The sequence below is a fragment of the Mustela lutreola genome, chromosome 9, assembly GCF_030435805.1.
Source record: "Mustela lutreola isolate mMusLut2 chromosome 9, mMusLut2.pri, whole genome shotgun sequence".
NCBI classification, from domain to species: Eukaryota; Metazoa; Chordata; class Mammalia; order Carnivora; family Mustelidae; genus Mustela; species Mustela lutreola.
Genome location: NC_081298.1, coordinates 40934045 through 40960812, shown reverse-complemented (window position 1 = coordinate 40960812; position 26768 = coordinate 40934045). Strand labels below are relative to the sequence as shown.

At 37.4% G+C, this 26768-nt stretch overlaps 1 protein-coding gene across 2 annotated transcripts in view; it reads right to left on the bottom strand.

The window, feature by feature from the left end:
• MACROD2 (mono-ADP ribosylhydrolase 2) overlaps positions 1 to 26768 on the bottom strand; it is a 1974291-nt gene that overhangs the window by 61102 nt on the left and 1886421 nt on the right. The window contains exon 14 of one of the 2 annotated variants that reach the window (XM_059134073.1): positions 12705 to 12782. The exons of the other annotated variant lie outside the window; for it this stretch is intronic. Within the exon in view, the coding sequence (XP_058990056.1) occupies positions 12705 to 12782 (78 nt within the window). The remainder of the gene's footprint in view (positions 1 to 12704; positions 12783 to 26768) is intronic. 2 annotated transcript variants of the gene reach the window in all.

Genomic DNA, 26768 nt, shown 5'->3' with positions numbered 1-26768 from the left:
ACACAACATGCCTTTGTGGTTATAAGCCAGTGGGACTTTTAGGATTATCTGTTACTCCAGCAAAGCTAACTGCTGCAACCCTTTATCTTTACAGTTTCCTCCTTTATGCAACTATTCTTAAGCTGCCCACTCTATGGCTTCCCCTTTGTTCATGCTCTGCTAGCATGAACCACCCCCCCCCAAAAAAAGTTTTTTGACATCATTCCTCTTGAGCTCAATTTTAATCAAAAGAACCTAATAAAATAATTATAATGGAGGCATATTTATCTGTCTGATCATTGAAGCTAAATTTATCAAGCTGTCTTTGATGACTTTCTGTCATCACTCCTAAAATTCAGTGAAATGCCGTGTCTTGATGATTCTGCAAAATGTTCCTCTTTTCCCACTTTTCATTTTTCCTTCCCTTTTCCTCATTTAAGGATCTATTGTCTATCTCTTGGATCTGTCATTTGCTAGCTGAAATACCTTTTAAAACATGAGCTTGATCAAGATGTTTTTCCTGGTGATAAACCCCATTCACCTCCATTGCACTCCAGTGCTACTTAAACTATGGTCTGTGGGTAAGAAACACTGGAATTTTAAAAATATAGAAGTTCAGGCCTCATCTCAAATATAGAGTCAGATTCTGCATTTTAACACGATTTCTAGCTGATCTGTATGTGCATTAAAGCTTGAGAAGCACTGGCCTTGGACATACGTGTATCTGCAAATTATTTATCCTATGAAAAATGCCAGACTTGGCCCAGACAGTTCACGTAGATTATCTCTAATTACATTAGCCCTGAAAGTAAGTATTGTGCTTCCCATTCTGGTTTCAAAATTTTCAACTACAAATTCTTTCTTCCTTTTTGTTTTGCTTGGAAATATCCTTATTTTGCCTTTTAATTTTTAAACTGAAGTACACATTGCTTATAGTAAAACACCCAAGTCATATATAACTTGAAGACTTTTCACATACACATACATGTATCTCCTTGGGCACTTACCACCCAGAACAAGAACATTTCTAGCACCAGTGGCTCTGTCTGTTTGTACCAGTGGACACCCCGCAACAGGTAAAAGGCAATAGTTTTGTCTGTTTTTGAAACTCACAAAAATAGATTTCACTATATACACTCTTTTAGCTTGACTTTCCACATATTCTCTGTGAGATTAATCCCATTTGTTGTATATGTCCTTGTTTATTCTTTTTCATGGATGTATACTCTTCCACCATCCAAATATATTATGTTTTCATATGGGGCTAAACATATTTTATATTTTCAGTTTGGGGCTATTATAAAGGACACTGCTAAAAAAAAATTCATGTGCGTTGTCTTCTGGTGGATATACGTATTCATGTCACGTGGGTATAAACTCAGGAGTGATACTGCTAAGTAATAGGCAACACATACGTTTGGCTTTACTAAATCCTGAAAAACAGCATTTGGAAGAGTGTGTTCCACTTTATAATCCCACTAGAAATGTATGAGAATTTCACGTGTGCCCTTTATCCTTTAGACAATGTCATGATATTACTAGTCACAAAATTCTCCAATATGGAAAAGAAAGTTGTGCGAAATCTTTTCCCCAAGAACCCACTTGTTCACCTTTAAGTACCATATAAAGTGATAAAACCACACTATTGGTCACTTATTCCACACCGTAATACATGCTTCTAAATGGCAGATACGCCAGGTGCTGGGAATAGATCTTAAATGAAACTTGTCCTCAAAGTGCATAACTGCAAGGAAAAAGGCACTAAATGTGCATAAAGTTCTTCTAGTAAGATGTGAAACAGAGTTCCAAATTTGTGAAAAAACTCATTTTTAGCAGATTTTTAGATCACAGGAAACTAAGAGGGATAACAAGTATATTGGACAACAAATTCCACACTGAATCACTCTTAGATTAAGTGAAACAAGAAGAATTTTGACAAGGATAAATGTTAAATTCTAAAATCAAGTTTATAAATTCAACTTCAAGGAATGAGATGGGAGGAAATCAATCCTATCTCGATAAAACCAGAACTACAGATTTTGTGTTCCACATTTACCCTAGATAAATACTGGATCCAGAATGACTGGATGGAGAGAAGGATTATAGCACCTGGAGAGTGAAGGGGAAGGTGCCTGGGTGGCCCAGTCAGTTAAGCATCTGCCTTTAGCTCAGGTCATGATCCCAGGGTCCTGGGATTGAGTTCTGCAGTGGGTTCCTTGCTTAGTGGGGAGCCTGCTTTCTCCCTCTGCCTGCTTTTCTCTTTATCTGCTGCTCTCTCTGCTTGTGTGTGTGTTTTTTCTCTCTCTCTCTCTGAAAAATAAATAAAATCTTAAAAAGGAAGAAAGAGAGAGAGAGAGAAAGAAAGAAAGAAAGAAAGAAAGAAAGAAAGAAAGAAAAGGGATTTTTTTCATTTATTTCCTGGCAAACATCTTGCGTGGATAGCTATTTCTAGCTATCCAAACATACAGGAGACTTAAAAATGAAACAATAAAAGAGGGGAATTATAGAAAGGGAAAATATTTTCATAAAAAATATATTCAGAAAAACAAAAAACAGTATTTTTGTGTTTGCAATGAACTCTAACAACTGATGAATAAGGAAACAAAAAGATGGATTAAATGAGAAGGAAATTATCTAAGACAAGCAGAAAACTTCTACAAGCCTAAAAACATAATGACATCATGAACATCAGCAAAGGGTGTCATAAAAGAGAATGAACACTATTCATAAATTAATGTTTTAGAAATCAAACTTTTGAATTAAAATTCACAAAGAGGGCAAAAGTTAGGGAGAAATGAAACATGAAAAGATGACAGATAAAGAGTACAGAAAATAGCAATAGAATTTCTAATGTGAGGATTAGAGGAAGTCTAAGCAACTGTATTTTTTTTGTGGTAGCAACCATTAAAAACACATTATGAGGTTTTCAAAGATTGTAGAACAGAGTATGATTTCATTTTTTGAAATTATATACTCATCTGCATTTTATATTTTACAACAAATACATATTATGTAATCTAATAATTATAATGAAAATTCAGAAAATAGAGAAAACTGCTTTCAGTGATATCATAGAAGAAAAATGTATAACTAAAATTTATAACTAAAATTTATAACTAAAAGGTGTTTGCATCTAGCTAAATCTAGTTACTTTTGCTGGATGTCTATTTTACTTGAACTCTAAAAAACACCTGAGAAAGTCAGCTGTTGTACTAGTAGCTCTTTCTTCTTGAATGTTCCTCTTTTTTGTCTTTCGGCCAAATCACCTGCTTTTCCATTCTGTGTTCCAACCTACTCACCATTTTCTAAACACATCACTTTACTTCTTGATTTGTGTCCATTTCACACATGTTTTCACTGGTTGAAATACCCCTATGTCCCCCCTTCCTATCTGGTAAAATTCTCCCCATCTTTCAAAACTAAGTCATCAATTTTACCTTTCTTTGTAACATTTTCTGAATCACTGGACCGGATCAATCATTTTCGTTTTGCTTATTGAGTTCCTTTGCTCATTTATCTATTTATTATTCATTTTATTACACTGTATTATAGTTGTATCTGTTTGTTTCTCTTACCAGGTAATGAGCATTATGAACATAAAAACTATGCTTTATTCATAGTTCTCCTCCCAGCACTTACTAATAAGGAGTGATCAATAAATGTCTATTTAATTTGCTGTCCATTATAGTACTGATCAATGTCTGCAAATAGTGATTAGGGACCAGAACTTACTTTCTACTGCATCCTTTAGAAACAAGGTAAGTGCCTTAGGCTGCTAAGCACTCTGTATACTACATTTATTGCAAAGAACCCCTAAAGAAGAACTTGAAGTATTAGGCTTCAGGTTCATTATCTCTTTATTTTTAAGGCTGTAGAACTAGATAATATCTTAGATTCCCTCTGTCTTTGGCATTATATGAGGATCTGTCTCCTGGTGAAGTTTCTAGTCACCACCAATGTTTGTTTATTGGGTGCATGACATTGAGACAGGACAATAACTGTTTGAGTGAGCCTCATTCTCTAACACTGTTGAGATAGGGACCAGACCATGACACCTATTCCTAGGTCCCTACTCAGACTCTTGACTTGTCATTTGCAATTGGGCTTTCTCTGCACAATGAAGGCAAAGAGTAGAGCATTCAGAGATCAGAAGCAGCCACTCTGTTTTCTTGTGTGTCCCCAGTCCCAGTGACCCATTTGATTAATCTTCAGAGGAATTCAATTACGGGTAGGACCTGAGGCCCCTGCTGATAAGGGGGGACTCCGTGAGGTGGCAGCCTAAAGCTCTTGATGAATACTAGGGATTTTCTCTTTGACTAGGAAAGCCTGGTACTTCACTTTGAGGATGAGAGTCCATTGCAAAGTTCTTGTGGAGTATTTCTCCCCTCTTGCCTTTTCCCTTATCCCCATTCTTGATCTGTTTCAACCGATGTGCTTTACATATTTTGACAATCTTTTCTTGAAACAGAAATATATATATTTTCTTCTTTCTAATTTTTTCTGAAATAAAGTCAGTAAAAAATGGGGGAAGGAGGGGCGCCTGGGTGGCTCAGTGGGTTGAGCCACTGCCTTCGGCTCAGGTCATGATCTCAGGGTCCTGGGATCGAGTCCCGCATCGGGCTCTCTGCTCGGCAGGGAGCCTGCTTCCCTCTCTCTCTCTCTCTGCCTGCCTCTCCATCTACTTGTGATTTCTGTCAAATAAATAAATAAAATCTTAAAAAAAAAAAAAAAAAAATGGGGGAAGGAAATGAGGTGCACCGCTTTGAAATCCAAGAATCATCATATTTGCTTATTCCTGAGCCAAGCCAGGACTGGGCATATTAAACAAAGAGGAGGTACTTGTGTGAGTTCCTTGCCCTGCACCCAAGCCTGCTGTGTGTTAATGACGACTACAGGGGTCTCCAGCCCTTCTTCCTTTCTCTGCAGTGCACTCAGACATTCCACATTCTGTCTTGCTTTCTTGACCTCATGGGGGCAAGCTTTATGTTTGCCTCTCCACATTCAGTCTAGTTAAATTCCACCCACTGTCCTCTGCTCTAATCCCTCCTGGCAGAGGAAACAAAGGAACATAAAGGGTCCCACAGTTTATATATATATTTTTATACAGTGAACTCAATCATCCATGCTAATGGGAGGGGACTATTAGAACAGATAATCCAAAAATCTATTCACTTTTCTTTTAGAAATAGATCATGTGATTATTTCTTGGAGCCCTGGTAATTAAGTTTGGCTCAAGCTAATGCTTTAAATAATTTGCATAAAAATTGGTCTGGGGCCATCAGTCTGGAACTAAACAATTCTAGAGGATAAACCTAAATGCACTCTGTAAATGGATGGTTTTGAACAATAGTAACAAGGGTATAGTTTTAATGTTTGCAGATTATTATATGCTTAAAATCTTCATAAGAACAAAGAATATGTTTCTTCTATGCTTGTCTTAAAGACAATGGAAATTGTGTCCTTTTATTAAACTTGAATCTTGATTGCTGCTAATATTCAAAATTTTATATGTTTACCATGGCTAAAAATAATCCAGTTTAAGAGCAAAAATTAAACCTGGATTATTGTAAATTTGATTATCTTCTAGACACCCTTCATTTTTTTTTCCTGGGGCCAAAAAAACTTATTACCTAATGTAAATTATTTCTAAAGTTATTTTTTCTTGCAGTTACAAAAGGATTGCAGTTTCCTTCTAGAAACATATAAAGAATTATGAATAATTTTAAAACTATAATTTACAGCTATAATAATTTTATAACTGTCACTGTTAGTATTGTAAACTGCTATCTTTCTCTTGTGTGTGTACATATATATGTATATATGTATATATATGTGTATATACATATATATCTGTATATGCATACATATATATGTATCTGTATATACACGTGTGTGTGAGTCTTTGTGTAAGTGGCTCAATATACATACACACACGCACAAATATATAAATATATCCTGAGATCAAAATGAATTTACACTTTGATTTTGCTTTTTTAGTTCATATTTTTATAAGCATCTTACACTGTCATTAAAATTTCTTCAGAAGTTTTATTTTCATTTTATTTATTTATTTTTAAAATATTTTATTTATTTATTTGACAGAGAGAGAGAGATCACAAGTAGGCAGAGAGGCAGGCAGAGAGAGAGGGGGAGGCAGGCTCCCTGCTGAGCAGAGAGCCCCATGCGGGGCTCGATCCCAGGACCTTGAGGTCATGACCTGAGCCAAAGGCAGAGGCTTAACCCACTGAGCTAACCAGGCACTCCACAAGTTTTAATTTTAAAAGATGCAGTATATTCCATGTTACGGATAAAATTTGGGCTGTCTCCCTTTTTTCCCCATTAAACATAGTATTATTGCAATGAAGATTTTTATAAATATATGTCTCCCTATTCTTGGTGGGTGTCACTTTAAGACAAATTTCCTAAAGCATAATTCTAGGGAAAAAGTATGAACACATCATTTTTTATGAGATTTTGTCAAAATTGCTGATGAGGCAGTTATGTCTTTCAGTCTCCCATCGTGAACATGATTGGATACCCTACTCTCACCAGTCCTGTGTATTATCAATTCTACTTAAACTTAGCTGATATTCAAAAGAAGACACTGAAATCACGTTTTACTTGCATTTCTTTAAGAAACAAAGATATAGGTCTTCTCTTCATACCAATGACTATATTTCTTCTTTTAAAAAAATTTTTTTAAAAGATTTTATTTATTTATTTGAAGAGAGAGAGCACAAGCAGGGGGAGTGGCAGGCAGAGGGAGAAGTGGGCTCCCTCCTGAGCAAGAAGCCCAGTGAAGAAGTGGATCCCAGGACCCTGGAATCATGACCTGAGCCAAAGGCAGACACTTAACTGACTGAGCCACCCAGGCATCCCAGTTCTTCTTTTGTAAGAAGTTATAATTGAGTCCTTTGTCCATTTTCCTCTTCTTCTTTTTCTTTTTCTTATTGATTTATGAGCTCTTTTTTTTTTTTTTCCTTAAGAAAATTGATTCTTTGTCCTTTAGTCTGAGGGCACTTTTCCCAGTAGTTTTTCTTTAGAATTTGATTATAATCTCTATCATGTCAAAATGTGTATATTTAGATTTAGCCATTTCTCTCTTTCATGACATATATTGATTGACACATGCACATGCATATAGGAGATATATATGTATGCCTTTTTATAACATATGTATACAATCGTGATCGTGCGTTTTTATTTATAATTCAAAAAGCAATTCTTATTTCAAATTTTTTAAAAAATCACATTTATGTTCTTTTAGTCTGGTATTTTTAGTTTCATTTTTACATTTCATCTTTATTCCTCCTGTAATTTAACTTGGTGTAAGGAACGAGGTTGGGATTCAGGTTATTTTTCCAAATGGCCAACCAGTTGTCTTAATGCCATTTGTGGAGTCATCTGTCTTTGAAATGTCAGCCTGAAGATGTGCTAAAATCCCAGATCTGCTTTGGTCCATTTCTGAACTCTTTATTCTGTTTCATTGATTGACTTGCCTATTCCTACAGTAGGACTACACTGTTAATCATATTTCTCAAAGATTCCATATATTTTTAGTCTATTTATTCTGTCATCAACTGAAAATAATATAACTGTGAATCCCCCCATTGCATTTGTGATTGGATTTGATTCATATTGTATCATTTGGCATATAAAAAACCATCATTATTATATAAAATCAGGGATTTAAATTTTTATTGAGGGTTTTTGCTAGAATTCTAACTGGATAGGTTCTAAAGTAGTTTCTCATATTTTCTTTTGATGTTTATTTCCCATATATACCTTTCTTGACTTTATATTTTTAATATTTATTTATTTATTTATTTTAAAGATTTTATTTACTTATTTGACAGACAGAGAGAGAGAGATCACAAACAGGGAGAACAGCACGCAGTGGGAGAGAGAGAAGCAGGCTCCCCGCTGAGCAGAGGGTCCAAAGAAGGGCTTGATCCCAGGACCCTGGGGTCATGATCTGAGCTAAAGGCAGATGCCTAACCAACTGAGCCACCCAGGCAAACTCTAACTATATTTTTCAAACATTTACTATTTTTCTTTAAGATTTTATTATTTATTTGAGAGAGAGACTGAGTAATAGAGAGAGAAAGAGAAAGAACACAAGCCAGGAGGAAGAGAGAGAGAGGGAGAGGGAGAAGCAGACTTTCAGCTGAGGAAGGAGCCCAATGAGGGACTCAATCCCAGGACCATGAGATCATGACCTGAGCTGAAGGCAGATGCATAACTGACTGAGCCACCCAGCACCCCTATTTTTAAAAATTAATTCAACATAACTGGTTTTTACACTTAATAAATTAACCTAATTACATTTCCTGTCATAATTTTTGCCTGTGTTTCTGTTAACTTATTTGATACATTGTGCTTTTCTTACACTGCTACTTAATTTTTTTATTTGAGTTATTGAAAATACTCATTCTGTGGTATGAAATGTACCAGGAAATTGAGAGAGTAAGATCTCTTCCTTTAATTCTATTGTGATTTATTTCTATTTGTGATTATCATCAGGATTTTCAAAGGTATTCTTAACCCTAACTTATATTATCAGAATCTGTAGCAGAGCAGGATTTTCAGTTTTTGAGTACCTTTATTGAAATCAGCATTCTGTGCAACCTTCCCTGCTCCCCACCCTAATCTTTGCTTTATAAACTCTGACATTGATACTTCCTTCCTTTTCTTTCCCTCCTTCTCTGCCTTTCTTCCTTCCTCTTTTAACTATTCTCTAAAAATGCAACGAAATATAGGAAAGTGCACCAACAACATAGAGAGTTCAGTTAAATAACCAAAAGCAAATAGAAAAACTATATATCCTTATTGAAACTGGATATCCATCCAGTCCAGAAACCCAGATCATGGGCCAATTAGAACCTCCTCCTTAATCACCAAAATTTAATCAGCAACCTAATCAGAGTAATCACTACCTAGATTTTCTTTATCATTTTCCCAACTCAAGCATGTCTTTCTAAATAGTATCATTATGTTTTCCTCCTTTTCAAACTTGATATAAGTGAGACTGTACAATATATGTGCTTCTGTATCTTCTTTAATTTAACATTATCCAAGTTTGAGCCTGTTATTTTAGTTTGCAGTTTCCAATGAGACATTGGCTTCTTCTTTCTATCTATTCCTCTGTATGCAAGTTATCTTTTCCCTCTGATTATTTTTCAATTTTTTCTGTTTATCACTGAATTGAGTAAGTTGATGACAATGGGCTTAGTTATAATTTCATTTATGTTTCTTGTGCTTCAGGGTCACAGAACTTCTTGAATATATGGGCTCACAGTTTTCATCAAAGATTTGAAAATTTTCAGTTATTTTTACTTCGAATATTTTTTCTGTCTCCCTTCCCATGCTTTGCCTTCAGAGAGTTCAGTTTATATATATTGGGCAAGGAATTACCTTTAAAGTTCTTTCATAGCTCACTGATGATCTTTTCATTGTTCAATTGTTTATTCTCTCTGTGTTTCAATTTGGATAGTTTCTATTGCTACATCTTCAAATTTGCCAACCCTTTCTTCTGCAGTGACTAATCTGCATTATTACCATCAAGTGCAGTTTTCATTTCAGACATTCAGTTTTTCATCTCTAGAAGTTCAATTTGGGTTATTTTATGCCTTTAATGTCTCTTGTGTGGACAATCTATCTTTTAACTTTCAGAAAATATGGAATACAATTATAACTTTTAACATTATACTATCTGTGCCATTAATTACACTATCTGTATGATTTCTTTTTTTTTTTTTTTAACATTTTATTTATTTATTTGACAGACAGAGATCACAAACAGCCAGAGAGGTAGGCAGGGGTTGGGGGGAAGCAAGCCCCCTGCTGAACAGAGAGCCCGATGCAGGGCTCAATCCCTGGTCCCTGGGATCAGGACCTGAGCCAAAGGCAGAGGCTTTAACCCACTGAGCCACCCAGGTGCCCCTCATTTCTGAGTTGATTTCTATTAATTGAGTTTTCTTCTCTTATGGGTCACACTTTCCTGCTTCTTGTCAAGAATTGGTATCATCAGTATTCATTTAGACTTACTGAATAGTTACCATTTACTTTGTTTTTAATTCTTTTCTTTCATCTTTTTCCTTCTATCTGAGATCAATACCCTCCTACCCAAAGAAAACACCAAAATTGTCTGTTGGTGAATTTTTCTTTTCTTTTTTTTGGGGGGAGGGCTGAAATATCCCTGATTAACTTTTATTCTTGAAACACACATTTTCCTTGAGTATAGAATTCTTGGTTGGTAACTATCATGCTGTATGTCTTATTATTTCCATTGTATTTATTAAAAGTCAGGATCAGTCTGTTTAAAGATTGCTTTTTAGATGTTCTGTTTATCTTTGATTTTCAGCAGTTGTACAATGATGGGCCTACTTATGGATTTATTTTTCTTAGAGTTCAAAGGGCTTTGAAACACGTGGCCTGATATCCTTCATCATGTAGAACATTTCTCAGCATAATTTCCTGAAATACTTTTTCTGCCCAATTCCATCTTTCCTTTCTGTCTGGGACTCCAATTACATTTGTTATAGACTTTACCACTTTTTCCTCTGTATTTGTTCCCTTTCTTTAGTGTTTGCCATCCTTTTTTTTCTCTCTACTATTTTTTTTTTAAATATATTCTTATGACTTAACTTCCAGTGCACAAATTCTCTTTCATCTGTGTCTAAAACATAGTCAAGCTTTGAATCTATTCATTGAATTCTTCATTTAAGTTATGGCATCTTTCACATCTAGATTTTCTTTTCTCATTTCTTTTTTTTTTTTTTTAAGATTTTATTTATTTTTTTGACAGAGAGAGAGAGAAAGCATGAGTGGGGGGCAGGGGTAGAGGGAGAGGGATAAGCAGACTCTCTGCTGAGCAGTGAGCCCGACACGGAGTTTGATCCCAGGACCCTGAGATCATGACCTGAGCAGAAGGCAGATGCTTAACCCACTGAGCCACCCAGGTGTCCCTTTCTTTTCTTTTGTGTTGTTTTGAATTTCTATTTTGCAGCTAAATTTTTCAATCTTGTCTTTATCCCCCATAATAGTCAACAAAATTATGTTATATATTATGTGTATAACTCTAATATTTTTAGACCAAATGGCCTGTTTCTCTTGATTGTTTTTATGTTTCCTTGTTTCATTTTTTTCTGGCTATTTTTCTGTGTGTGCTGGACATGCTGAAAATCATGTTAAAAACTCATTTTTGTAAATGGTTTGAAACCCACAACACTCTTTTTTAACTTAGTAAATGTTTTACATTTGTTTTTCTCAGGTGCCAGTAGGGACTAGCAATCTGGGTTGATCTTAATTTAATTTGAGGATTGCGAAGATTCAAAGCTGGGCAGCAGTCTTTCAGAAAACTGGTCTCCTGCTGGTTCATTCTTTCTGCTAGGATACATAACTTTAGGGTTTCAACACAAAGACCAGGGGGTTTAGCATGGTCCCTTGCCCTTTTCAACGGCACTCTGGATGGATACCGTTTGTAGAATCAACAAATCACTTAAGATAAAAACACCTTCAAGTTCTGAATTCACATCTCTGGATATCTGTTTTCTCCCAGAATGTAGCCTGAAAATTCTTCATTATCTTGTTAGCTCTTTGATGCCTATAAACGGATTCCATAAATTTTCGTTTTCATTTTTGGTGTAGCTTTTCCAAGTCATCTTCAAGGAGAGTAATGGTGTAAGTTATTTAGACTTTCATTGCTGAAAGCAGAAGTCTCTCCTCTTTCTTTCTCATTTTAAAACAACATATATTTTTCAAAGATAAAAGCACACATTTAATTAAGATATTCTGATACTAATTTTGAAGCAATTATTTCAACGTTTTCATACATTTAATGAGTGTCTTATCACACATGCCTTTCCAAGTGTGCCTTTCTCAGTCTTGACTTTTTCCTTCCTTTCTATATTTATTGTTTTTGCACAGGATTTCTGTTAGTTTATTCCAGAAGGATACTTGGGTGGTATATTTTCTTAATCTATGTATCCCTGAGAAAATATTACTCCTGACTTCATGTATGAGTAATAACTTTACTAAATATAGAAACTGTGTCCTTTCGAGCAATGGAAATGTTATTCCATTTCATCTAATATTTAGAATTGTGGAAGAAGAAAGAAAGCTAAGGCTAATCTGATTTTGCTGATTTTGTTTGCAACCTGATTTTCCTATATGCTTTATAAGCCTTTCTTTATCACTGATCTTCAGAAAGTCCATGAGGCTTTGTAGACTTCTGTTCCTGTTTGAGTTTTCAGTACTGTTGTCTATAAATACGTGTACTCTTGTGTTTTGGGTGGAGAAACTGGTTTACATTAGGAAAACTGCTTTTCTGTTATTTGTCTAATGATTGTTTCATTTATGTTTGTTCTAGTCTCTCTTCTTTGTATTCCAAGGATATGTAGATTTAATCACCTAGCTCTATTGTCTATAGGAGTCCCATTTTTCTCATTATTATCGTTTCTTCATTTCTGTAGTTGCAAACCCAATGCCCATAGAGCTTAGGCAGGTAACAAAAATAAAGTCAGCCTGGTACAAAAATAGTGAGTGATGAGGATTGTGGAGAGCAAATTTCCTTTCTAAACTTGGCAGCTACCAGTCACTTGACATTCATAGCTAATAAAATATTACCAGATACCATTTTTTCTCCCCCAAAACTAAAATCTGTTTTTTAAAATATAATGTTTCTCAGAAGAAGAAAACAAATAAAAAAGGACCTCACAACTTACCATTAGGTTGATCTTGGTCACACACAGAATGATCTGTCACTTCATTGTCTTTTACAATATTGTCGTCCTTTGCAGAATCTGCCACAACAAATAAGCAAAACCTCTAGTCAGCACTTTTAACTGGGAAACAGAGCAGCTGCCAGCACTGTCATGATATATCTATCTTTGGGGCATGGAATTTATTATTTTTAGAAAATACCCTTAGAATACTTAAATATTTTTATAAATAACTAAGCTATTCCTAAAGTACTGCAGAATAGATCTTGTACAAAGTGTACAAAGGTAAGGGTGATAGAAATTTGGTTGGGTTATCTTTTTGCAACAAAGAAGAAAATATAAGCAGACCTTTATGCATTAGTGAAAGTCCTTGGAGGATTGTGCAAAAGGATATGAAAGGAAGGCAAAATAGAGGAGATTAAAGGAATATCAATTTTAATGTTCTTAATGCGTCCATTACTGCAATTGTTCATATATGGGAGCCTTGAGTCCTTGAAAGAGCCAGATGTAGAGCTTTGAAATCCAGCTGTAATTAAGTTCATCTTCCTGAGGAACACTACCAGTAGAACAATAGCAAAGGGGAATGCAAACCTTCTGTTCTGTGCAATTTCATCCTCTCCCTCGTATAGCACATTTAAATGTGAAATCAGTATAAGTTCACGTTTTATTTTTTTGTTACAGGATATACTTGCAGGAAATAACGTGGCCAAATAGGTTTCAGTGACCATGGACTCTTCCAAGACTACACGGGATTCCTCGTTGGTTTCTGAGGGCTCTCTGTAGGCTCTTTAGAAAGCCATCAGAAAGAGCATGTGAATGGTCGGTGGGAAGACAGAAAATGGGTCTTTCATTCATTCCAAAAGTATTTATTAAGGGCCAACCCTATGCCAGATACTTCTTGAGGCTAGGGAGTCAATAGTGATTGACTCTACTCTCATAGAGGTTACAATCTAGGGGATATTTTTCATGCAGCTATAAGAGTGGTAATCTAAAGATATCTAAAAGCCATGACCTAATACGGTAGGCATATAGCCATGGAGCACACTGGGGATGGCAGACTGAGACCCCCATTACAAATGGGTTCTCTACTGAGTTCACGTTGCTCCACTGAGTCGTCACTCTGAACAGAGCTGAATAGATGGAGTCTCAAATCCTTCTTTCTTTGTGTCCTTATTCCTTTTCCCTCTCTCCCTCCCCCGATAAGGAGGTCATTTCAAACAATGCAGTTTGGAATATTATGAGAAAGTTTGTTTCTTGAACCTGCCACAAGCAACATTTGATGGACAAGTGAGAAACCTGGGTAGTTAACATATGATTCAAATTTAATAACCAGTGAAGCAAGCATACACCCAAAGTGTATGATTTTAATTAACTGCAAATAATTCCCCCAAGGCAAATGTTTAATTATCTGCACAGCTTCTTATTTCTTTCTGAGACTGACAATAAGTTTCAAAGTCCAAATTTGGAAGCAAAACTGAGCACAGACACATTTTCCAAACTGTTCTCTCACTCTAGTCAAATTGTTTTAAACCAGTTCCCATTAAAACATGCCTTTTTAATTTTGGCTCTAACATGTGGATTTTAAAAAACAAAAACAACAAACCTTGAATACTTTTGTCCACATTAACACTGAAAGTGAACAATTATTTTAAAAAGGTACTATATGAATCAGGCTCAATTTTAATTTTGAAAATTTTACTTATTTATAGAGAATGGCATCATTTGATATGCAGGCTTGGGCAATATTCATTTCTCTCAACATTAATGTTTTAAGATTATCCAAGATTTTTTTTGCATGTAGTTAAAATGTGTTCATTTATACTCGACAATAATTCATTATGCTTTATAATTTACATAAACATTATGTTCCATGCATTAAATATTATATAAAAAATGTCTTTTAAAAAGTGATTTACATTAGGTTTATGGATTTATGGTCTAATGATTCACATAAGATGGGTGAAAATAGTTGAAAAATTAATCTCTGGACTGTCACCAAAATCTGTCTTTCTAGCAAATTAATTGACCCGTCAGTTTCAATTTCCTTGGAGAGTTGTTTTAACATTGCTAAGGTACCTTCAGATCTTAAGTGTTCTAATCTATATATAATGTTTTGTTGAATCTAAGACACCATCAATTGTCATTTTCACTATTAACTTCGTGTAGGCAGGAAAAAAAATGCTACCAAATGAACCGTAATACACTATTAATTTAAGAATGTGTCCTAATTTTAGAAATAAAATCTACAAAGGACTATATATATATATATATATATATATATATATATCCTAGATATATAATGTTTGAGCACATTCTCTGTGGACACAAATACATGTCTTTCTGTGATGCCAAGTATTTCCTATCAACCTGACCCATCACCAAACCCACAAGTTGCTTTTGTTTTGTATTTGAAATGGTTCCACTTGCATATACAGCAATAAAACAGGATAAAAGCTAGAAGCCCATGACAGCATCCACACATGACTATGTGGCTGTGAGATTGTTTCCACTGAAGTTTCTCTCTTCTCAAAGGCCTCTTTGAATTCCTAGTCACATGAACTTTGGCAAGACTGGATATGGTCCTGAATGTTTTAAATCATAGATCTTATTATGTTAGACTTAGTTGCAGGTTTGAAATGACAGTGGAGCTTTTCTGACTAGGAGGTGATGAATACTGCACTGCATATATATATATAATTATTATTCATAATAAGAATGAACACATATTGAGATATATGGTCACTAAAAAAGCTTATTTTTCTATGTAAGTTCTATAAACTACCGTGAAAAATATAGTTGTATATACTAAATTCTTGCAGCCCCTCAAATTCATATTTTATTTAATTCCAAAATTTATCATTTTGTAATATGCAAAAAATGTAAAGGACTTACCACCTAATTTTGAGATTCAGTCAATGCTATTTTAATAGCAGAGAACTGGAATTAAATATATATGCAGACTGTGACTTTCAAAATCTTTAAGGTCAATGTTCTATTAGAAAATTTTTCAAATGCAAATATTAAGTCAAATGTTTGAGCCAAAGTTCTAAAGATAGATTATCTTTTAAGATTAACAAGAATAAAAAAGAAATACTTCCATACAGTAAAAAAAATTTTCTCATTTAGAAAGTTGAAAAAGGTTTAAGAGTAGTTAAAATAGATTAAAATTTTAAAAAACATAAATTCTAAAAAGCAGGTAATTTTTAATATAGTCAATTACCCCATGTCTATATAAAACAATACAAGTATAGATTGAAGATGTGATGATAAGCAATGAAACTATTGCATTTTTAAAAAAGATTTTACTTATTTGACAGAGAAAGAGATCAGAAGTAGGCAGAGAGTCAGGCAGAAGCGGGCTCCCTGCTGAGCAGAGAGCCCAATGTGGGGTTCTATCCCATGACTCTGAAATCATGACCTGAGCCAAAGACAAAGGCTTAACACACTGAGCCACCCAGGTACCCCACTATTGCATTTTTAATAAACAGCTAAACTGTAAATCAAAATAGGTACTATCTCTTTTGAAAATGTCCCCTTACAATAAAAGTTCTTACCCTTAATTAAGAACTTAGTTCTTAACTCCTAGATATATTCTAGAGGAATAAATTGATATGTAAAATGTGTACATATATTGTCATATTAACTTATTTAGAAGGAGATAGTTTCCATCATGTTTTCATAGGACCCATGACCCTGACAAGACTAAAAATAACTAGAATATTTATATCTTAATGCCAGTGAAACAGCCATTTTACAAAAGGTTTTTAGGATTATAATTGAGAAGCAGCTACAGAATTTGATGCCCATTCCATGAATTCATCAATGACAGCACTTCTTGAATTCTTTTTATTTTTTTTTTTAAAGATTTATTTATTTGTTTGACACAGAGAGAGAGGGAGAGAGAGCACAAGTAGATTGAGCGGCAGGCAGAGGGAGAAGGAGAAGCAGGCTGTCTGCTGAGCAGGGAGCCCAAGGTGGGGCTCAATCCCAGGACCCTGGGATCATGACCTGAGCTGAAGGCAGCTCTTAACCAACTGAGCCAACCAGGCGCCCCACTTTGTGAATTCTTAAGGTAGATTTGACTTGAGAAAAGAGCTAAAAACATATACAGATGTGTTTAACAAATGAAGAGGACAATCCAGCTGGTAAACAACATTTTGGACCAAAATCTGAAATATCTATAAAGTATAAAATCGAACAGATGATTAACTGCCTTTGAAAATATTTTCAAGTCAGAGGATGTACAAAATCCATCTAGTAAGAAAGGTAATTCCTGACTACTATGGAGAGTTGCGGTAGGTGGTCACTTTGGTATAAAAGTTCCAAGGGGTCTGAACAAAATAAGTGTTACGTACAAACACCTATGCCTGAAATATTTGCTCTGTAGCCTGTAAACATTCACCCGTGAGTCTCTTACCTTGCACAGAAACCACAATCACCTGGATTTCCTCTGGTTCTTGTAAACTGATTCGATTATACCAAGCAAAACATTTATCCTGGCCTGCTCATTTGAATCGCTGGTTTATTATGTGAAACAATTAGAATAAAGTAGTTTTTCCTCCATCTGAACAGTATGTTTATCCACCATAAACTAGCATCTCCACAGCTGATTATGGTCTCATCGAAGCTTTGCAGGGACTATTTCTCTACATAGGAGAAATGTATCCTGCAATACTTTCCTAGAGTATTCAGATGGCAATGATCTAAACTATGCTCGGTCCCAGTGCAGCTGGACATACAAGGCTGATCTATATTTACCTGTAAAGTTACCAGGTCCATAGGATAGGACATTGCCCTGAGCACTGGGAGGCCAGACTGAGCTGTGGTCGGTCATTTGTCTTCATTGTGCAATCATTAACCCCCATTAAAATGGGGCCAATTATTCCCAAAGTTCTCGAATGCAGCTACTAACCGTCTCTGAGGCAGGGCTGGGAAAACTACCACCATGTACCACTAACTTTGTTTCTATTAGAAAACACACACCAGATTCCAAACAGTAACTTGTGTTAGCCAGGGAATTCCTACATTGGAGGGGTTATTTTTCTACAGGTTGTTACTGAAAATACAAGCAAATAAGAGGGTCAATCATGATGGATGGACGCTCGCTTGGGGTTGTGATCCTAGATTCACAATATCAAGCTTCGTAACTCTAGGAAAACCCATTCACCTTACAATGTCTCAGTTTCTACACCTAGGAACTGAGGGTGTTGAGCTAGATAATCTCTCTCAGTACCTTTCAAGGCTAATCTGCTGATTTGTTCAAATTATCTCTTTGTTCTGACAACACCTCTCTGAAAACATTCAGGCTTCCCTCGTTATCTGCCTACCTGAGTTGGACTCTTCTCACTCTGAGATTTTTACTATTAATAAAATAAAGGTTAATGGTGGGGGAAGTATTGCTGTGTGACATCGGTGCCACACTGGCCATCGTTAACTCTGTGACTTGACGAAGAGTCATCACAGTGTCTAATAGAACAGCTGGATATGAAGCCAGGCTGGACCATGATGGAAAAAGAAATGCTTAATTACCCTTTTCCATCAAGTTAATTTTTCCCTCTTGGCAATGTAAACAAAGGCAAATCTGTTCTTGTTTCCAGTTGTCTGTGACCTGCTATCCTTGACCCCCATCCTTCTGATCCCTTTCTGATTTTGCCTCCCTCTTTCTTGCTAAGCCTTGCACAGCCGGATTTCTTGACAGCCCCCCTCTTCTTTTTAAAAAAAAATCTGACCAAACCACAGGCATGAAGAGTAGCTATGGTTCTAGGTAGACACTGACTTGTAATTCTATTAAAATGTTCATCTATAAATCAGGGAGTGTTTTATTTATACTTTTTAATTCAATCTGATAATGGAAAGTCTTTGAAAGAACATTCCTTTTGGAGAAGTGATAAAGGCTTTCTGGAACCTAACTCTGGGCAGAGTCACAGACTGGCCTTTACTTCTCAGTTATTTTATTTTGTGGAGAAGCTGAGGCAGTAGACAGAGTCTATCCCCAGATTCATAAATGCTTCAACTTCTGGGCTCAGGTTCTTTTTGGCCCGATGCTTGGGGAGTGTGGCTGGGATGCCGGGGATGCAACACTGCTGAGAGCCAGAGGAATTTCCTACGTTCCTAATGGACTGAGTCAAAACTCACCCTTTTGGAGCAGTCTTTATTCGAGTCTTATTGCCCAAGTGATGTAAAGGGATGTATTTAGAAACTAACATAAGCATTTGAACCTTTCACGGGAGTTATCCATTTCATGGGAACTTCAAAGACCTGGATGAATTCTCCTTAGCACTTACTTGCTCCTCCTATCTAGAAGGACCCACAAACCCATCCAAATGAAAATGGATGTATTTACTTTTCTCAGTTATTTTTTTCTTCAGTGTTCCACTAGGCTACTGAATACAATTCTACAGTATGAATGGCCTCAGAGTGGTTCACTCTGTAGACCTACCACAAACTAGTTTACCATTGTGTCTATTATTGGATGTTCAAATTAATCCAAATTCCTGCCATTCTAAATAATCCTATGTTGTTGTGCTATTGGGTATCCCAATACTGGATTCACTCCACTCTTCTTTCTCTTATATCTTCCCAGCCCACGCCCACCTCTGAGGTCTAGAGAGTTTAGATCTCTCTCTATCTAAGCCTCGTGGTGGAAAATGCCCCACCAATATTGCACTGGGCTCCTCCTGAGATCACAGCAAATGGTTTCAGGAGATGGGTTCCTTTCTGAGACTCTGAGGGCATTTTTCCTTGGATGAACCAGAAGTATCCAACAGATAATACCCAGCTAGAGACTCCCCAAAGGATTCAGGAGATATGACCTGATTCCTTAACTCTTTGGGAGACAATTCTGAATGTGCTCTATACTTTTTAGAGAAATAGAGTCCCAGTTCCTCTCATTCATGTACCCTCTTTTGGCTGTTCTCTCCCTCCATTCCTTACTGTGCTTCCTGGAACCACCTCTCAAATAAACCATTTGCCCCCATATCCTCGTCTGAGAATTTTGCTTTTGGAGACTCCAAACCAAGACAGCCAAGCTAGTCATTAACCTGTCTCCTACTACTCAGCAGCAAAAATGTGAATGTTTACCTCATTCTGATTTACAGCCTTCTTGTGCCATGCTGCCTTTAATTAGGGAATGATAGGGAAAGTGTCTGCCCCCTGACTAGGGAAAGATGGGAAAAGAAGTTGCCATGCCTGGCACCATATAATTCTAAAAGCTGGGTCACAGATGATTGGTGAGGGACTGGCCCTGGGTGGTCATCTGTGGGTTGGCCAATAGACCTAAGGGTGGTCTGATAGGACACCTCCACCTTCCACGAGAGAATTAATATTAGATTATGCTGAGAGGAATCTGTTAGTTCTTTAGGAATGTATTAATCTGGGAGCATTTGATGGTAAAATAGGCCAAGTTTCAAAGCCTTGAGTGGTTTAAAGGCAGAGATTCACTGAAAGAGAAGGGAGGAAACACAAGCTGCTGACAGGGTAGAACAAAGAAGCATAATGAGTCATCTAGTGGCTTTAGAAGAGTAGAAAAGGGAAAGAAGGTAGTAAGCTTTTGATGCTCCTTGAGTAGACAACTATTTGACGAATTACTGAGAACCTGGAGGAACTGCTTGAGCTGGTGTTGCCTCCAGAGGACCCAGTCCTTGGGGTTGCTGAAGTGGTTTACTTCCTCGCTGACTTTCCTTCCAATAACAGTAACCCCAGTGTGTGTCGCTTCTGCAGAACTTGGGAGAGTTGGGCCTCACTCCCTTTGTAGTTCTTGCAAGTTCATTATCTAATTTTAACATGTACAGATACACCAAACATCTCTAAAGTGCTTTTTACAAACACTACTTTTAGAAGTATGGCATTCTTTTAGATCCATTTTTTAAAAACACTCACCTTTATAGGCATTTCAAACGTACAGCACCCCCATGAACCTTGTACACAGATTGAAAAATACTGAACCAAGAAACTTAGAGAAAGTTAAAGAGGGGAACAGCCTGGTCATGCAGAATAAAACAAGTTCAGTAAATTTCATTTTCTGATATGACCCTGGTGGGGGAAAAATCAGGTGACATCTGGTATTACAGGAAATGGGGTGTATAGAGGCATTGGTATGATGAAGGCAATGTTTTGCCTCATAAACTGAGAAAAATGTGTTAAAACAGAATACTGCAAAATGTGATTTTAAGAGGGTCTTGGGAAGTATACTAAGGATTCACTCAAAAGTGTTCTTTTTTATTTCCAGGAAGAAATAAATAATATAATAATTTACTTTAATTCTACTACTGTTTTACACTAGATTTAACTGTGAGTTCTAAAAATAATTTTAATAGATTTTTCTAATGTAATGACCAACTATATTAGTCTTCTTGGGTTGCCATAACAAAACACCAGAAACTGAGTGGCCTAAACAACAGAAATTTGTTTGTTTCTATCTCTGGAGGCTAGAAGTCCAAGATCAAGGTATACTAACTGATTTCGTCTCAGATGGGGGCACTCTTCCCGCTTTGCAGCAGGCTGCCTTCTTAACTCTGTTCTCACGTGGACCAGCGTGTGTGCAAATGGAAACTCAGAGATCTCTCTTTCTTCCTTTTCTTAAAAAGGCCACTGAGGGCTCCACCCTGGAGACCTACTCTAAACTCAGTTGTCTTCCAAAGGCCCCCATCTCCAAATACCATCATGCTGGGGGCTAGGACTCCCCATTGGATATTTCTATTTGGGGAAGACACAAGCATTCCCTCCATAACACTGACATGTGCATTTCTGTGTTTCGGTGACTTATTTAACTTTTTTTTTTTTTTTTTTTTTTTTTTTAAGGTTTTAAGTAGTCTACATCCAATGTGGAGCTTATACCTACAACCCTGAGATCAAGAGTCACACGCTCCACTGACTGAGCCAGCCAGGCACCCCTCAATTTTGAATGTGAGCTATTCAAGTTGATACTCCTGTTGCCCCTCAGAATTAAGTCTCAAAAGGGATGTGGAAAATGGAATCTTCCCTAAATGTTAGGTTCCCTTTCCCTATCCTAATTCTCTGGAGTTAATTTTCACTGATCCTTCAACTGTATCAAGGAGTCACAGTTTGGATGGCACAGATAAAGTCATGTTAAGGGAATCTGGGGTGATATCCAGAACAATAACTGGCATTGGACTCCACTAATCAGAATGGACATATCCACTGGGGCAGGGTCCTGGAGCCTGCTGGTGGGTCCCTGATAACAGGATAGCCGTAAGAGTTCCCTGCCAAACACCATGGAAATATGTTGGCATTTTAGAAGCATCTGAAGCAGGCCTAGAGGGAACTGGCAGATGACTAGTTCTGCTTATACCACAGAACTATCGTGATAGTTTTCAAAAATGGTAGTGAGAACAGGTTACTAACGAACAGTCTCTGATGTTCTTATATTGGTGGGAAACAATGAGAGGTAGCTTTATTGTTATAGACCAAAAGATCTACAGTGTAAGGACTGAATAACCCTCCAACACACATCTGTGGTCACTTCTTGTTTTGAGGCCTTACTTGATAAAACACCACTTGCAAACAGAATCAGAGCCAATGTCAGATTAGTAGTATGTCTGTCTGGAACACTGTGTCATACTAAGGCCAGTGTCACAACCCTGGCCCCTCTGCTGTGCTCACACTTGGGTTCTACTGTTCCTTACATCACTGGTGAGGAAGACCCATCTGATGGAGGTGACCGAATGAGTAGCTGCAGCTAGTGGCCCGATGGCTCTCTGTGTTGTGAGATGTAAGGGGACATCTGTTCCAGAATAACCACTCTGTCACTCATCGTTCCCACAGAAGCAAGTCATCCTTTTGGGACTTGAAACTTCTTCCTTCGGGGACTTCTAAAAATGCTCTTCTTGATCTTCTTGGAAGGATCCTGCTTGAGGTCAGTTTGCTGTAATGACTTAATAATCAGATGGGTCTGGGGGCACCTGGGTGGCTCAGTGGGTTAAGCATCTGACTCTTGTTTTCGGCTCAGGTCATGATTTCATGGTCATGAGATGGAACCTTGTGTGGGGCTCTGCGCTCAGCGGGGAGTCCGCTTGAGATTCTTCCCCTCTGCCCCTCCCTCTACTCTCTCTTTCAAGTACATAAATAAATCAATTAAAAAAATAATCAAATGTGTCTGATGTCAGCTGAGAATAAGAAGAGGTTGACACTGAGCAGAAACCATCAGTTGGGGAAGGGCCTTAATGAAACAGGGGATGCAGGAGAGCCTTAGGGCAGCTTACATTTCTCCTCAAGCTCAGACAAGTACAAAACAGGTCACTTCAAGGAGAAACCTCTGTTATTTAGGAGGTACAACTGGGGAGGGGGATGCTGAATTACAGTGCATGCCATTTCCATCATAGAACACTTCCAAAAAAGGTTCATGATTTTTGAGGAAAAAAACCCTGGAATTGTCAACTTTTCATTGAAGATAAATAAAGAAAAGTGCAACATTCATGAAGTACACAGCTTGCCATACTGTCACAAATGGAACATCCTCGTGTAACCAGCATCAGCTCAAGAAACACAACAGACGCAGCTTCCTGGCAGCTCAGCTCATCCCCCCTTTCAACCATACCCCTCCCCCTCCCCAAATCACCACTCTGACTTGCGACAGCATTTATCTGTTGTCCCTGTTTTCAGACTTTATATAAATGGAATGGTACACAATACATGCTCTTCTCTGTCTGGTTTCCTTTGCTCCATATTACGTTGGCGAAATTCATTCATACGGTTGCTTGGGAAAGTGAATTTTAATTGCGCTAGGAAGGCTGGCCAAGTCAATAGATCCTGCAGTGAATCTTACTGGAAGAGTGAAAATAATGTTTGTTTTTTTTTTTTTCCCCTTTTCAAATATCAAACATTCACTGCTTCCCCATACTTTGCCTTCAACTTATTTTTTCCTTAACCACAGCAGTTCTTAAGTATTAGCGTGCCCTAGGATCCCCCAGAGGGATTTTTAATGTACAGGATGCTGGTTGCCTCTCCCAGGGCATCCGATGGTGTAGGTCTGGGGTGAGGCCTGAGAGATTGCTTTTCTAAGAACATCGCAGGTGATGCTGGTCCTGCGGCTCCAGGGACCACTACTTAAGAACCGCCACTAAAACCTTTGTGAACCAAAGCCCCATCTGCTTGCATGTCTCCTCTGTAGCTAAGTCAGCTTGCACTCAGAGGAGGATTTTAAAAATAAGTATCCTCAGATGGACCACCCACAGATTTTCCATTGCAGGGAGAGCAAGCACCTTATACCTGGTGAGGAAGGACACAGCTCCGAGAGGGGCTGAGTCTGTGAGAGGCAGATCAACAGTGAAGCTGGGAGAGCCATTTCAGACACTTCCTTTTTAACAGCGGATATACTGAATCTTACTGCTAAAAATCCGAACCTCCTTGAAGCTTCACATATACCCAGAAAAATAAAAAATCAAACAAAACAAAACAGAATGAAAACAAAAAACTTGCTCGAGTGTCAAGAAAGGCCCGGGTCATAGCACAGCTGCTTGTAATAAATCCTGCAGGCAAGAGCTCTTAAGGAATCAAGCTTCAAGGGGCTCCTGGGTGGCTCACTGGGTTAAGCCTCTGCCTTCGGCTCAGGTCATGATCTCAGGGTCCTGGGATCGAGCCCCGCATCGGGCTCTGCGCTCAGTGGGGAGCCTGCTTCCCCCTCTCCCTCTGCCTGCCTCTCTGCCTACATGTGATCTCTGTCTGTCAAATAAATAAATAAAATCTTAAAAGGAAAAAAAAAAAAAGAATCATGCTTCAAGATTAAAGTGAGGAGCCATCACTGCAACCTATTTCCTCAAAAGCTAATTCTAGACACTGTCCAGTACATTAGCCACCAGCCGCATGTGGCCAGTGAGTCCTCGCAAGGTGGCAAATCTGAATGACATGTTCTGTAAATGCAAAACATGTAACTGAGTCATACAGACTCAGTACAAAAAAATGCAGAATATATCATTATTAATTTTTATTTCAACTTCACATGAAATTATTGTATGTTGGATATAATTGTTAAATAAAATATATTTTTCTTATAATTTTTTTGAGGCTTTATTTATTTGAGAGAGAGAGTGTACATGCATGGTGGGGAGGGGCAGAGGGAAAGGGACAAGCACTCCCCGCTGAGCAAGGGAGCCCACAGTGGGACTTGATTCTGGCACTCTGGAATCATGACCTGAGCTGAAGGCAGATGCTTAACCAACTGAGCTTCCCAGGTGCCCTGTAAAATATATTATTAAAACAATTTTCACCTTTTGTTTTTTTATTCCTTAATGTAGCTACTAAAAAAAATGTAAAATTATATATGTGGCTCATATTTATCTCCGTGGGACAGCATTGTTCTAGAGAACTTAGTATTACCTTGAGTTAGACAAATAACTAAAGACATGTTCATGTGAAGACTAAAGTTATGAAGATGGGAAACTGCATCTTGCCAGAGGATGGTCTATCAGAAACTAGAAATTCTAATTGGGCTTATAGAGAAGCACCTGCAAATGTTAATAGGGATAGCTGAGGAGAAGAAGAGTCTAATTAGGGATAATCAGAGAGGATGTTCTGAGAAGGAATTAGAGGAAGAAAGAGAATGATAAATTTGTAACAACCACCACACTAAAAAACTATTTAGAACCCAACAATATTTAATAGTTGAAAATTTTTGCTTTATATTGATTTGACCCAAACTTCTTAGTGTGAAATTCAGGGCTCTCATTTAGTGACTAATTAATGAGTGGATGGATGGATCTATCATGATACCATGTGGACCTATTCATCATACCTAAAATAGGTGTCTGATGTCCAACTCCCACTCTTTCATAGATGCTCTTCTCAATAAGAATAGCTTCTTTCTAATTTATTACCTTTGTACATCTTTCAGATCCCAGCTCAAATGCCATATTCTCTATCCTCATTTCACAGATAATCCCAAGCTAGAGATGCTCCTTGACTCCCAGCTCCTATAATATGTTTCAGTGTAATCCTTCCTTGGTACTTGTCATGCTTTGTCTCGTTGGTCAGCTGTCTTAGATGCTAACTATGTGGCCTCAGACCACTTACCTCCCCACACCATGCTTCTCTTTCCTTGTCTTCCCAATGCAATGACAGCTGCATTTATATCTTGGGTGAGAGTGGAATGAATGAAAACATGTAAAGTTCTTAGAATAGCACCTGGTGTATAACAAGGGTTAGATAAATATTAGCTGCTACTATTATTGTTCTCGCTGATACTGCCTATGTAACTACATATTTCCTTTTTCTGTCTAGATTATAACTTCCTTAAAGGGCAAGAACCGTATTTTCTTCTTTTTATTGCAGAAAGTCTTAGAAAGTTAAAACCCAATAAGTATCTCTTTTTTTTTTATTTTTTATTTTTTATAAACATATATTTTTATCCCCAGGGGTACAGGTCTGTGAATCACCAGGTTTACACACTTCACAGCACTCACCAAATCACATACCCTCCCCAATGTCCATAATCCCACCCCCTTCTCCCAAACCCCCTCCCCCCGGCAACCCTCAGTTTGTTTTGTGAGATTAAGAGTCACTTATGGTTTGTCTCCCTCCCAATCCCATCTTGTTTCATTTATTCTTCTTCTACCCACTTAAGCCTCCATGTTGCATCACCACTTCCTCATATCAGGGAGATCATATGATAGTTGTCTTTCTCTGCTTGACTTATTTCGCTAAGCATGATACGCTCTAGTTCCATCCATGTTGTCGCAAATGGCAAGATTTCATTTCTTTTGATGGCTGCATAGTATTCCATTGTGTATATATACCACATCTTCTTGATCCATTCATCTGTTGATGGACATCTAGGTTCTTTCCATAGTTTGGCTATTGTGGACATTGCTGCTATAAACATTCGGGTGCACGTGCCCCTTTGGATCACTACATTTGTATCTTTAGGGTAAATACCCAATAGTGCAATTGCTGGGTCATAGGGCAGTTCTATTTTCAACATTTTGAGGAACCTCCATGCTGTTTTCCAGAGTGGCTGCACCAGCTTGCATTCCCACCAACAGTGTAGGAGGGTTCCCCTTTCTCCGCATCCTCGCCAGCATCTGTCATTTCCTGACTTGTTGATTTTAGCCATTC